Raw genomic sequence first — 12,968 nt, 5'->3', positions numbered from 1 at the left:
TATTCCTCTAAGCGTAGGATGTAAGGGTTAACGTTCCAGAGGATGGGGACCTGTTACATTGAAATTCTGGTACGAATAAACTCATAGCAAATGGCACAAAATGAGGGAATGGTGAGTTTATTGCCCTGTGAGGAATGGAGTGTCCTAGTAGGAAATACCAGAATGACGTATTTTATGTTCTAAAGAGGTGATTATATACGAGACTGGTAACCAATGTTCTTTTTTCAACAAGGGGTGATGTGGTCAAATTTTTTAGAACCTGCATAAGTTTTACTGCTGAATTTTGAACAATCTGTAAGTTGTAGATGTCTCAAGCTCTGGTTCTTTGGAGAAGTAAGTTCCAGTAGCCCAGGCAGGTTTTAACAGATGAGTGGGTTAGAATACAAAGGACAGATTTGTCAAAAAAAATGTTGTCCTGAATAGACTTGTTTAAGTTTTAAAAAGGTAGCTTTTATTATGTTGGAGATTTGTAGTTGAAAATTCATAGTGTCATCAAGGATTTTTATGGATGAAGTGACAGGGCTGCTCCTGCTTGGAGGACTGGGGTTAACAATGTGGAGTGATCCTATATCCAATGATCATTCCTTGTGAATTAGTAACGTTTAATTTAAGCTTATGAGTTTGGAACCAATCAATTATCCTAGACAGATTTGATTGAGGGATGTGATTTCAATTGGGGCAGCATGTGGCCATAAGCATGTGCTACTGGGAGCTGGAAGGTGGGAAAAAGAAAAACAAAGTTTAAAATGTATTCATCTGAAAAATTTCTGCCAGGCCAATGGCCTATGGATAGATATGTGCAGCCTCTCCAATTTCCTGTTAATGTTGTCTGTAAAAGAGCAGACCACTGTGTCTCAATTGGAGTTGGGAATTTATTTAAGCACCAAAGAGAGAAAGCCTTGCCTCCTCCTGAGTGTTGATTTGGAATCCCCTACTCTTAGGCCCCCTCTGACGAACCTAGTTCAGGAATCTCCTCTTCATAGTGTTAAGCTCTCTGAAAAGAAGGCTGCCAAGCGGTCCAAGGTGGTAGAATGTTCTATATAAGGTAGTTTGTCCACATGTTGAGTTGAGTGATCAACAGGGAGCTTTTCCTAAGATGCTCTCTATTGGAGATATTGAAAGTTGCGCCTAGGATTGAGGCAGTGTTCCGGGGGTTTGTTGGCTCAGTTGTGTAATTTTTCTAAAGAGATAACTAGGCAATATGAGGACCAAGAGAAGAGGCTGGAGCCAATGAGTGCCTACTTATGAATCCCAGATGTTACTCCTTCAAGCAATGTAGCTGATGCTGATATCAAGGATGATTTGATTATCCATTATCAATTGGAGTCAACAGAGAATGATTGAGACCAGAGACTTTTCAACTTTCCAAAGACTTAATATCCACTCTGGAATTATCTAAAATGTGTCTGACGGATGTCCTCAAATTGCCCAAGTGGGAAGCTATATAATTTCTAGGATTTATTTTGTGTCAGGTGGACCCTAAGCAGGATAAGGAAGCTTTGTTTTGTCGAGACATTTTAGACTCTTTCACCTATTGAGATTTCCACCCTTTTTTGTTTTCTCATCAGAGATAGAAATGGTCATGATACTCATTAAGAAAAATCTTTTTGCTTTTGTGGTCAGAAAGTACAGACGTTTCCCTGATGTGGCTAAAAATATTCAATTTACTCTAGAATAATTTCTTCATTTAAAGTCCCAGGCACTTGGAGTGACTTTGTTTTAATGCAAGTACCTAGTAAAATATCAGCAAAAAAACCAACAAACTTTCTTGGGATCCTATTCATCTGGAAATTGCCCCCATCTGGAATACTGTGTCCAGCACTGGTCGCCGTACATGAAGAAGGACACGGTACTACTCAAGAGGAGAGCGACTAAAATGGTTAAGGGACTGGAGGAGTTGTACAGTGAGAGATTAGAGAAACTGGGCTTCTTCTCCCTTGAAAAGAGGAGACTGAGAGGGGACATGATCGAAACATTCAAGATAATGAAGGGAATAGACTTAGTAGATAAAGACAGGTTGTTCACCCTCTCCAAGGTAGAGAGAACGAGAGGGCACTCTCTAAAGTTAAAAGGGGATAGATTCTGTACAAACGTAAGGAAATTGTTCTTTACCCAGAGGGTGGTAGAAAACTGGAACTCTTCTGGAGGCTGTTATATGGGAAAACACCCTCCAGGGATTCAAGACAAAGTTAGACAAGTTCCTGCTGAACCAGAACGTACACAGGTAAGGCTAGACTCAGGGCACTGGTCTTTGAACAAGGGGCTGCCGCGTGAGTGGACTGCTGGGCACGATGGACCGCTGGTCTGACCCAGCAGCGGCAATTCTTATGTTCGTAATTTGATGGGCTAAAGTGTTCAGTTATTGTTATAAATTGCCTCTCAGAGCTTTAATGGATGTTGGAATGTAAAATGAGTCAATTTTATGACACTGATTGTTTAGTATGTTGAATTTCCTTTGTTATAGGTGCGGTCTTCCTGTGATGGGCACTAGCCATGAGTAATGCATGCTTTTTCCTAACTCATTTCCTTTATGTTCATCTTAGCCTTACTTGTATGTTCCTTTATTGATGTACAGCATATGGGATGAAAAAAATGAACCAAAATGTAAAAAATGGCTGAGGAAGATGGACAATTAAGACATGAACTAAGTCAAAGTCCTGACCTTACCTTATTGAAATGAAGTCCTTTAAAGTCAGAACCAAAATATTTCTGTATGGAAGAGAGGGCAGAGAGCCCTAAAGGGCAATGTGAGAGACTGATCAGTTATAGCAAATAACTAACTGAAGTTATTGTCTTAAGGAGGTGCCACCAGTTGGCAGATGAAGAGTTGACATGCTTTTCCACTCAAGGATACTTATTGTTGAATCTTTTTGTCAACCTCAAGGGGTTTAGATTACAATCTGACCAAATACTGGCAGGTTCACTGACTTTTTCTCAGCACTGAAAATGTTCATCAGATAAAGATTACATTTTTCCAAGAACTTTATGGAACTTTTTAGCCATCTGTCTTTTTATTAAGTTTTAGCCACAACATAGCTGGCTAGATAGTGGCCACAAATTACCTTAAATAAATGTAACCATTTCGCCACTGAGCGGCTTCCTGAAAATTTGTATGGTGCTTGGTAGCTGGGTCAAGAAGGATATACTTTACCTTGTGCTGCTGGCCTTTCTAGGAAGACCTGCCAAGAATTAAAGATATCTTGGGAGGAAGGAGGGTGTCTACTAGAAGACCCCAAAAATAGTTTGCATGTGTGGGATTGTAGAAGGGCCATGATTCTGACTGAGGAGACAGAGGATTAGGCATTTCCCATAATGAGGGAGGAATGGATGGTTGAGCACTGGGTATTCAAGGAAAAGGTTATTAGAAGCCATAAAGTTGGGCCACATTGAAAACTACAAACCGAAACTTAGCTGCTTATCGCTGGAAATTAATGCTGAATGACTAAGTCTTCTCCTGACTTTGCTGAAATAAAGATATAATTACTGTCCCTAACTGCTTTGATAAGAAGTCATTAAATACCATTTTTCTTAGTATTATTTAACATACTGAAAGTTTATTGCAGTGAATGGAATTTGAGGAGCAACACTGAATTTGTATTTTACCTGTAGCAAATTAGAACCCTGAATGCTCAAAAAAAAACAAACCTTGGAATTTCTCTAAATGCAATTTCCTAATTATGTTTCTAAAAAAACCAATTTTTAAACCAGGGATCGATCTAATCTTCAGCTAAACAATCGCAGACTTGAAAGAAAAGTGAAGGAGTTAATGATGCAAGTGGATGACGAGCATCTCAGCTTAACTGAACAAAAGGATCAGGTAGGGAAGAAAGCTCCTATCAGTTACATAAGACATGGTTAAGGCAACTAGCATAGCAGGATTCAAGAAGATTTGGACATGCTCTTAGAGGAAAGTCCATACAATATCATTAGCTGGGCATAGGTGGGAAAGCTAACACTTATCTCAAATTAAATTATCCCTTACAGACTACTGGGGTTTATATATCAATCATTAAATAATTAACTCTACACCACACAAAGAAGCTATTCTTCAAGTATTACCCCCAAATATTTTTTAAGAAGTTTTTAATTTCACTACAGTATATTCACTGTAATACATTAACTTATATCACATATCCTATAAACCATAAAATCTTTTGCATAAATGTATAGTGAAATTAATCTTTTGCATAACGTGTAGTGAAATTAAAAACTTTAAAAAATTTTCTTAAAAAATTGTTTTTGGTAATATTTGAAGAATAGCTTCTTTGTGTTGAATTAAATTATGAGAAATGATGAACTCCCCTGGGAGCATGGTATAGAAAATTAAATAAATAAATACTTTTTGTGATCTGCTTGGAGCTTGTGACCTAGAATTTCCATTGTCAAAGATGGAATTCTGGGTTCAGTGGGCTGTGGCCTGACTCGGCACAGCTCATATTATTTTCCCGGATTTCTAGAGTGGTGCATCATGAAGAAGTGGTATAGTGGTTAGAGCAACAGCCTCTGTACCCTGAGGTTGTGGGTTAAAATCCCACATTACTCCTTGCGATCCTGGGCAAGTCACTCAATCCTCCGTTGCCCCAGGTACATTAGATAAATTATGAGCCCACTGGGACAGATAGAGAAAAATGCTTGAGTACCTGAACTGCTTAGATAATTTGATAGGCAGTATATAAATACCTAAAATAATAAAAGTGGAGGTCTTCTCACTTTAGTGTCATCATATGAATACCACCTCAATTCACTTTTTCTGTGGAGGCCAATGGGTGCATTTTATTTTTAATGCAGATTTTGTGTGTTTACCAGTGTCCTTAAAATGTCTGTTTCATGCTAAGAGCATTATTCATTTTTTTTCTTAATTTTTTGTACAGCTAGTCTTGTGTCAATATCAGTACATCAAGTGCCTTCAATTAGAGGTTTTACTATTATATTGTTTGATTTCATATTGTCTGGTTTCCTACCAGTGTCCAAGAGGCAGAAGACCCTCCGTGAGTTCAAAAAGTGCAGGCAGTACAGCAGGATTGCCATTTATATCTATAACTTGTACCTGGCATGTGTTGGATCTGACCATGATCTTCTTTGTTGTGACACTTTGGGCTCCTTTTACAAGGGCGCGCTAGGGCCTTAACGTGCAGAATAGCGTGCGCTAAAATGCCGCACATGCTAGCCGCTACCGCCTCCTTTTAAGCAGGTGGTAGATTTTTGGCTAGCGCGTGCTAATCCGGTGCGTTCGGTAAAACCCGTAGCGCACCTTTGCAAAAAGAGCCCTTTGTCAAAAGATGACTCCTACTGCTCTTTGGGGCCTCCAAGAGCAATGAAAAAGATCTGTTTTGTATAATTCAGCCAAGTTCATCATCCTCAATGACATTTATTTGATTTGGGGTGGGGGGGGTGTTTTGGTTTTGTTTGTTTTTTTAACATTTATGAAGCACATATGTTAAATAGCCTGATACAGTTTAGAAAAAGTAAAACAGAATGGCATTTTATACAAATTTACAATAAAAAATAGCATAAAATTATGCTGGGCACTAGCTGGTGCATTGTTTAGCTCACACCCAGAATTTTATCCCCAAGGGCCTCTGAGGAGCTGCAGTGGATGGTAGGGATGGATCAATATTGAGAAAACATCAGCCTCCCTCAAAGTCAAGCATCAATAAAAACCATTGAGAACAGACCATTGTCAGTCTTGCTGACACAAGCTGAGGGGCACCACTACACCAGAAGTGATATGCCGAGAGATGAGGAAGCATCAGTCCTAATCAATTGAGAAAAAGGAAACTGTGGCGGTCACAATTCCTCTTTCCAAGCATCCCCACAGGGAGAATCATTTAATCTTGAGCAGATCTGGAGAATCACATAAGCTTTCAAGGACCCAGGGTCCAGCCACTGATGCACCTCTTGACTCAGGCATTTTCAATAGGGTAGCCTGACAACCCAACAATTCTTTGCCATCAAAGCCTGTTTGTAAATACTATTGCTCTAGAGCAGCGGTCTCAAACGCATGGCCTGGGGGCCACATTCGGCCTTCCAGGTACTATTTTGAGACCCTCAGTATGTTTATCATAATCACAAAATAAAAGAGTTTCTTGATCTTATGTCTCTTTAGCTATAAATTACAAAGATTTATAAACTACAAAGTGTTTTACCTCATGCAAAATTGTCATTTCTTTAATAAGACTTTTAACTATTTTTTCTGAGGCCCTCCAAGTACTTACAAATCCAAAATGTGGCCCTGCAAAGGGTTTGAGTTTCAGACCACTGCTCTAGAGCTAAGAACAATGGATGCTCTAAGGCTTCCAATGCTGTTATTATTTGGAGATGAATCCCTAATGTGACAGTTAGTTTGGGCATTTTGAATCCACCTCTCTAGAATTCATTATTATTATTTATGGATTGTTTTCCCGTTAAAAAAAACCAACAACAAACAATTCAATTTTGGAGACCGTATCTGGCGAAGGACGTAAGAAGACTTGAGGCGGTCCAGAGGAGAGCGACGAAAATGATAGGAGGCTTGCGCCAGAAGACGTATGAGGAGAGACTGGAAGCCCTGAATATGTATACCCTAGAGGAAAGGAGAGACAGGGGATATATGATTAGACAGGGGATATATGATTCAGACGTTCAAATACTTGAAGGGTATTAACATAGAACAAAATCTTTTTCAGAGAAAGGAAAATGGTAAAACCAGAGGACATAATTTGAGGTTGAGGGGTGGTAGATTCAAAGGCAATGTTAGGAAATTCTACTTTACGGAGAGGGTGGTGGATGCCTGGAATGCGCTCCCGAGAGAGGTGGTGGAGAGTAAAACTGTGACTGAGTTCAAAGAAGCTTGGGATGAACACAAAGGTTCTAGAATCAGAAAATAAGATTAAATATTGAACTAAGGCCAGTACTGGGCAGACTTGCACGGTCTGTGTCTGTATATGGCCGTTTGGTGGAGAATGGGCTGGGGAGGGCTTCAATGGCTGGGAGGGTGTAGATGGGCTGGAGTAAGTCTTAACCGAGATTTCGGCAGTTGGAACCCAAGCACAGTACTGGGTAAAGCTAAGAAGAAAAAATTAAAAAATTTAAATTGAATCAGGTTGGGCAGACTGGATGGACCATTCGGGTCTTTATCTGCCGTCATCTACTATGTTACTATGTAACACATATACAAAGAAAATGCCCATTGATGACAAAATCATGATTATTGCCAATGATTATTCTTTATTTTTCTCCTTTCTAGTGTGGGATTCCCTGTATGGTAGAATAAGATATCTTTCTTGTTCTCAGAGATAGCTAAGTTTTTCTTACTTGTAACAGATTTTCTTTGAGAACAGCAGAACATTAGTTCTAAAAAAAACCCACCTGCCTCCTCTAGTAGTTGACTTCTTCAAATAATTGTGCTGTGGAGAAGTGGGATGGCCCTGTATCATGAGGCTAACATGAATATTCCTGAAAATTAGTGCTGCACTGCTCACAGAGAGTTATTTCTCTGGCCTGGACTCTAGTGGATGAGATCCTACTAGTGCTGCCTGATTCAGGAAAAAAAATTTCGATTCGATTCAGCCCATTGAATCAATTTTTCGATTCGATTTTCCTGCCCAATTGGGTATTTTTTCAAACATTCTGGTGGGTTTATTTTATAGCCTCTTCACCCCTTTTATAGCCTCTTCACCCCCTTTGCCCTCTCCTACCCAAACTGATGCTGTGGTGTAAACAAAATAAACAAGCAAAAAAGACTTTCCTCTCTCTGTTAAATCCTAGCTCATATTCACGATCTAATACCTGTTCTGGCAGGATACACATTTCAAATCTGACACATTGTAATCACAAAACAGAAAATCTTGTTGGTCCCAGACTCTGGTTGTCTTCTGATAACTTGCTTGCCAGGGTCTCCTTCTTTCTTCTTTCTCCATGCTAACCATCCATCTGCCATCTCTGTCCTCCCCTTCCGTTTCCCTTCCCTCCTCAGGAGGTCTGGCATCTTTCCTTTTTTTCGTCTCCCTCCACAGATCCACCTTTTCTTAACTACCCTTTCATCCAGCATCTTTTCCTTCTTCCCCACCACCCCAGAGTCCACCATATCTCCCTTTCTTTTCCCAACTACCCTCCTATCCCCCCCTCCACACCATCCCTTGTGTCCAACTTCTCTCCCTTTCTGTTCCTTCCCTCCCTAAATCCCATTGTCCACCATATCGCTCCCTCTCCTCTATTTTTAGATCCATTATTTCTTCCCCCCCAAAGTCTGGTATATGCATGTCTCTTTGAACCCCCCCTCCCTCTGTGTACTTCTACACCAAGGCCCCCCCCCCCCCCCCCCCGAAGGACTGCCTGTCCCCCATGAAGGCATGTGCCACCATCCCTGAAGGCCTGTCCCTCCCATTGAAGGCCTGCACCCTGCTGCCCAGGCTACCCCACCATGCCCTGCCCCTTCTTGTATCGCTACTTCTACTCTTCACTGTTCTCTTTCTTTCCCTTTCTCCCACCAGACATTTTTCTCTGCTCACTCCATCCTTCTCTCCAAATACTCTTTATCCTCTTTCCAACCCTATATTTTTCTTCCTGTCTCCTTTCTCATTCCCATCCTTCGTTCAGTACTTTTTCACTCCTTCATAGCCCAGTCCTATTGGCTCTTCACTCATTGCCTCCTTCCCCTCAGCTCTCCTCTCAGGCTGATTGAGGCTGACTATACTTGATCTCTTTTTTATTTAATCATACAGCAGTCTGATGGCAGCAGAAGAAATGCTGTGCTGCTGTGTGTCCAGTCTCAGGGCAAGAATTCAAGGATCCTCTCTTCCTCTCCCCGAAGCCTGCCTGCCTTCCACCAAGCAGACCTGACACCGATTCCGCATTCCTCCTCCCGCCACCCACTCCCTGCCCTCCGCCGCTGCTAGCTTTCTCCATTTAACATCCCTCCCCCCACGTCCCCCACTGCTGCCGCAACTCCAAAAGGGCCAGGCGCATGCAGCGATTGCACCCGCCGGTCCATAAGCCTTCCCCCGACATCAATTCTGACAGAAAGAAGGCTTATGTGCCGCGGCGTGCAATCCCTACATGCACTTGGCTCTTTTGGAGCAGCAGAAGCGAGCGGAATTAAATGGAGCCGGCAGGCAGGCCGCAAGCAGATGGGCCACGGTGCAGGCAAGCATCAACAGCAACATTGTCTATCGAGGCAGGAAGATATACACAGAGCCACCACTGCCGCCTGCAGTCATCGTAGCAGCGCATCGGGCCCACCTTTAATCGGGCCCTGGATGGTCGAGAGGCTAGAGGGGAAGCCAGACACCAGCACTTCCCGACTGACCCTCACCCTCTAAAGCAGGAGTGGCAGCGGCTGGCCAGCAAGAGGCAATGCTGCCGCTCCTGCTTTAGTGGGTGAGGGGGGAGGGTCAGTCAGCAAATCGGGAGGCCAATTTATTTTTGTTTTGTTATGTTTTGAATTGATTTGAATCGATTCACCTGAAATGAATCGGTTCGAATCGTGAATCAGGCAGCACTAGATCCTACTGTCCCAAGGATTCATGTGACAGGTTAGCAGCTTTGCTTTATTATAAAAATCTTGAGTGGAGACAAACAGGGCCTAAATATGCAAAACTAACTACCTAATGGATTCTCTTCCCTATATAGAGAGGGGGGTCATTCTGAAAAGGTTGCCAAAATCTAGGCCTTAGGATGCTGCAGGCTAAGCACAAATTCTTGAACAACAAATATACATGTAATCGGCACCCTGTATCCACAGGTTCTGGATCCAAGGATTCAACCAACTATAGTTTTTTCTTTCAGGTTCCCTGTACCTTCGCATCCTGTCTTCAGCCTTGCTGGGCCCCTGCACCAATAGCAGCAGCCTTACTCAAAGGCTGTGGCCTGCATCAGGCCTTTCCCTCTGTTATGTCAAAGATGCCAGACCATGTGAGGGGAGGGGGGAAGAGGAGAAGGAAGAAGGAGGGAATTAAGAGACTTGAACATCCGCAGATTTTGCTATCTTTGGGGATCCAGTAATCCCCTGTGGATACAGAGGGTTATATAAAATATTAGCATGAACTTTTCCCTGCTCTAGCGTGTATTTTTCAGTAAGGGAGGTTTATCAAATGCTAAGTAAGCATATAACATTTACATGCCAACCTTTAGGCATGGCCAGTTTCTCCTTGTCAATGGCTGGTATAAATGGCTGCAACTAGATGTTGCAATTGGTCACATAACTGACTGTATTCAAAAATCCTAGCTTATAAGTGCTAGGTACACCCTTGTCCTACCTATATCTCCCATCTTACAATTGCATGCTATGGTTTATAGAATAATGACTAAGGGCTAGATTTACAAAGCAAACCGATTGTGTACTGATTGGTTTGCGACCAGATTTCCCTCCTGCACTATTCATTAACCTCTCTGCCGACCATCCTCCGATCTGCGCATGCAAATGAGGGCAACGGCATGCAAAGTAGGCAGGCATGTGATTCACAAAGCAAAGCCCTGCAACACCGACTGGGCTGGCCGATCACAAACAAGCGACTGCTGAGGACCAGTTGCGCAAGCCCTTTTCGACTGCCCTGCCTTCTGCCGCCCTGCTCTCTGCCCTGTCAGCTCCGATCTCCTGCTGCCCCGAACGCCTCCCGCTGCCTCGATTTGCCTGCCCCGATCTTCCTACCCCAAACGCCTCCCGCTGTTCCCCATTCAACTGCCCTGTGGAGTTCTCTCTGGAAAGGGTGGTGGTTGTGTGGAATGCCCCGACTCCCCCGCTGCCCGACTCTCCCACCCTTCCCCGCAGTGCTAGCCTGTGGTTTTAACCCGCGGGCTTAAGCAGGTTAAAACCACGGGCTCCAAAATAAGTGAAAAAAAGAAAAAAAAAATCTCTGCCGGCCTGGAGGTCCAGCGAATGCGCAGACCATCTACGGATGGTCTGTGCATGTGCTGGCATCGCTATAGAGAGATCCACGCAGGCAGATGGAGGCGTTCCTCCGTTCGCCCCCCATCTGCATATTGTTGTTTGTAGAATTCATCGGACCTGCCCGGATTGGGCCAAATCGGGCAGGTTCATGAACAGGGCCGGATTTTCCTATAGGCTAACTAGGCTTCAGCCTAGGGCCTCAAGATCAAGAGGGGCCTACATTCAAATTGTTAGCAAAATTAAAATTACACTATTCCAAAAATAGTGAACACTAAAACACTGAACCGAAAATAAGGAGAAATTCTACGCATATGACTAATAAACAAACATAAAAATGTATTGGTTAAGATCAACGCGTTCGGCTCATTGGGTCTGTTCGTTTGTATATACTAGATTGCACCAAAGCATAGTTCATACGTTCACTGATTGCTATGGCAAATATTGACGTGCCTTATGCTACTAAGTTCTGGTTTGTTCTTGCATGAATAAAGTGCAGATTGGTGTAGATTGGAACAGACAAACGAACAGACCTATTGATATCCCGATGTTCGGTTATATTTGTGTTACTTCGATAATATGAAACACGTGTTAATGTTATTAGAAAAGATTCTTATTTTAGGATTGCGTACACGATCATTTGATTCTCGCCTTTTGAGTTCAGTAGGTTCAATACTTTAGTGAAGTGTTTATAGACTATTGAAAAAAATTTTTGTGACAATATCTTCATTTCGCGGAATTCTAAGTAAGTTCTTAACATATGTTTTAATTTGCATATTTTAAAATGTATATTACGTGCTTTATTTTATATTTTCATGATTATATCATAAATAATAAAATCCTAGAGCGCGCATGCGCTGTTGAAATATCGTGAGTCCTGGTGTCGTGAGGTGTGCTTCTATGCCACTCCTCACGGCGCCTGCGCCAGTGACTCATCAAAATTCAGCCGGGGGTGGGGAATCCGAATTGTACACGTGCTCCAGCTCCGGATCGGATCCCGCTGCTCCTCTCTCCCCCCCCCCCCCCCACCCCTTTCCCGGCTCCGGAGGGGAATCGGTCTCAGCCCCGGGTGGGGATGCGCGACGGTCCCTGGTCCGATCCTGCCTCCGGTTCAGGTTTTAGCCGCTCCCCAGTTACCTTGGTTCCGCTTCGGGATCGAAATCGGCTCTGGCCACAACGGTCGCCGACTCGGCTTCTCCCTTTCTTTTTCTCGCCCTGGGAGGAGGATCGGGGAGGGAAAGATGTCAGTCCGGAAACAGCTGGGCAAAGCCCAGCCCCGCAGGGAGAGAGGCAAAATGTGGATCGTGTCACATTTTTTATAAAGGTTAGTACCAATAACAACATGTTTCATTTAACATATTGATATATATCACAGTAATGATGTATTTTATTATCTCTCATGTAATTTACAAACTTAAAAATGGGAGGTGAAAGGGCCTCATAAGTGGAATAGTCTAGGGCCTCTTTTCATCTAAATCTGGCCCTATTCATGAATCTAGCCCTAAGTGCAGTTACTCACTAACTACGAATTGCTGTCAATTAGTGGTTGCGAGCACCAGTTAGTACCTAATTTACAAATTAACTTACAAGCATATTCTGTGATCTCTGTGTACAATTGTGTGTACTAAGTAATAAATTCAGTATATGGCACAAAGAAAAGCACTATATAAACCACATTTAAAAGTTAGGTGTGGTTTATAGAATAGTGCAGTGGCTCTTAAACCTATTCTGGGGGATCCCCCAGCCAGTTGGGTTTTGAAGATATCCCTAGTAAATATGCATAACCTAAAGCCTAAGCTTTGGGGGGGATTCAGTTAGTTAAATAGCTGCCTATTGGATAACTCAAATTCTTAAAACCAGCTATTCAATATTTAATACAAACAAGTATTATCTGAATCAATTTAATTTTGATCTGATCTGATCTGATCATGGACTAATGAACTCATGAACTAACCAAGATCTAGTTTTAGATAAAAGTAATCACAATGACTGTAGTATGTGTGTGAAAGTTGGGAAGTGAGTGTGAGTGTGAGTGATGGGGATTGGGTTCACTGACTAAATTATTCTGATATTTATTAATAAATTAAATATTGGTAAGTTGTAA

General features: G+C 42.4%; 1 protein-coding gene across 4 annotated transcripts in view; it reads left to right on the top strand.

Annotated features, from left to right (window-relative positions):
• Positions 1–12,968, top strand: part of CGNL1 (cingulin like 1) — a 289,781-nt gene that overhangs the window by 263,727 nt on the left and 13,086 nt on the right. For all 4 annotated transcript variants that reach the window (XM_033919889.1, XM_033919891.1, XM_033919892.1 and 1 more), the window contains one exon: positions 3,709–3,817. In XM_033919889.1, coding sequence (XP_033775780.1) covers positions 3,709–3,817 — 109 coding nt within the window. The remainder of the gene's footprint in view (positions 1–3,708; positions 3,818–12,968) is intronic.

The sequence above is a fragment of the Geotrypetes seraphini genome, chromosome 14, assembly GCF_902459505.1.
Source record: "Geotrypetes seraphini chromosome 14, aGeoSer1.1, whole genome shotgun sequence".
Taxonomy (NCBI): domain Eukaryota; kingdom Metazoa; phylum Chordata; class Amphibia; order Gymnophiona; family Dermophiidae; genus Geotrypetes; species Geotrypetes seraphini.
This window is presented reverse-complemented; position numbering and strand designations above follow the sequence as displayed.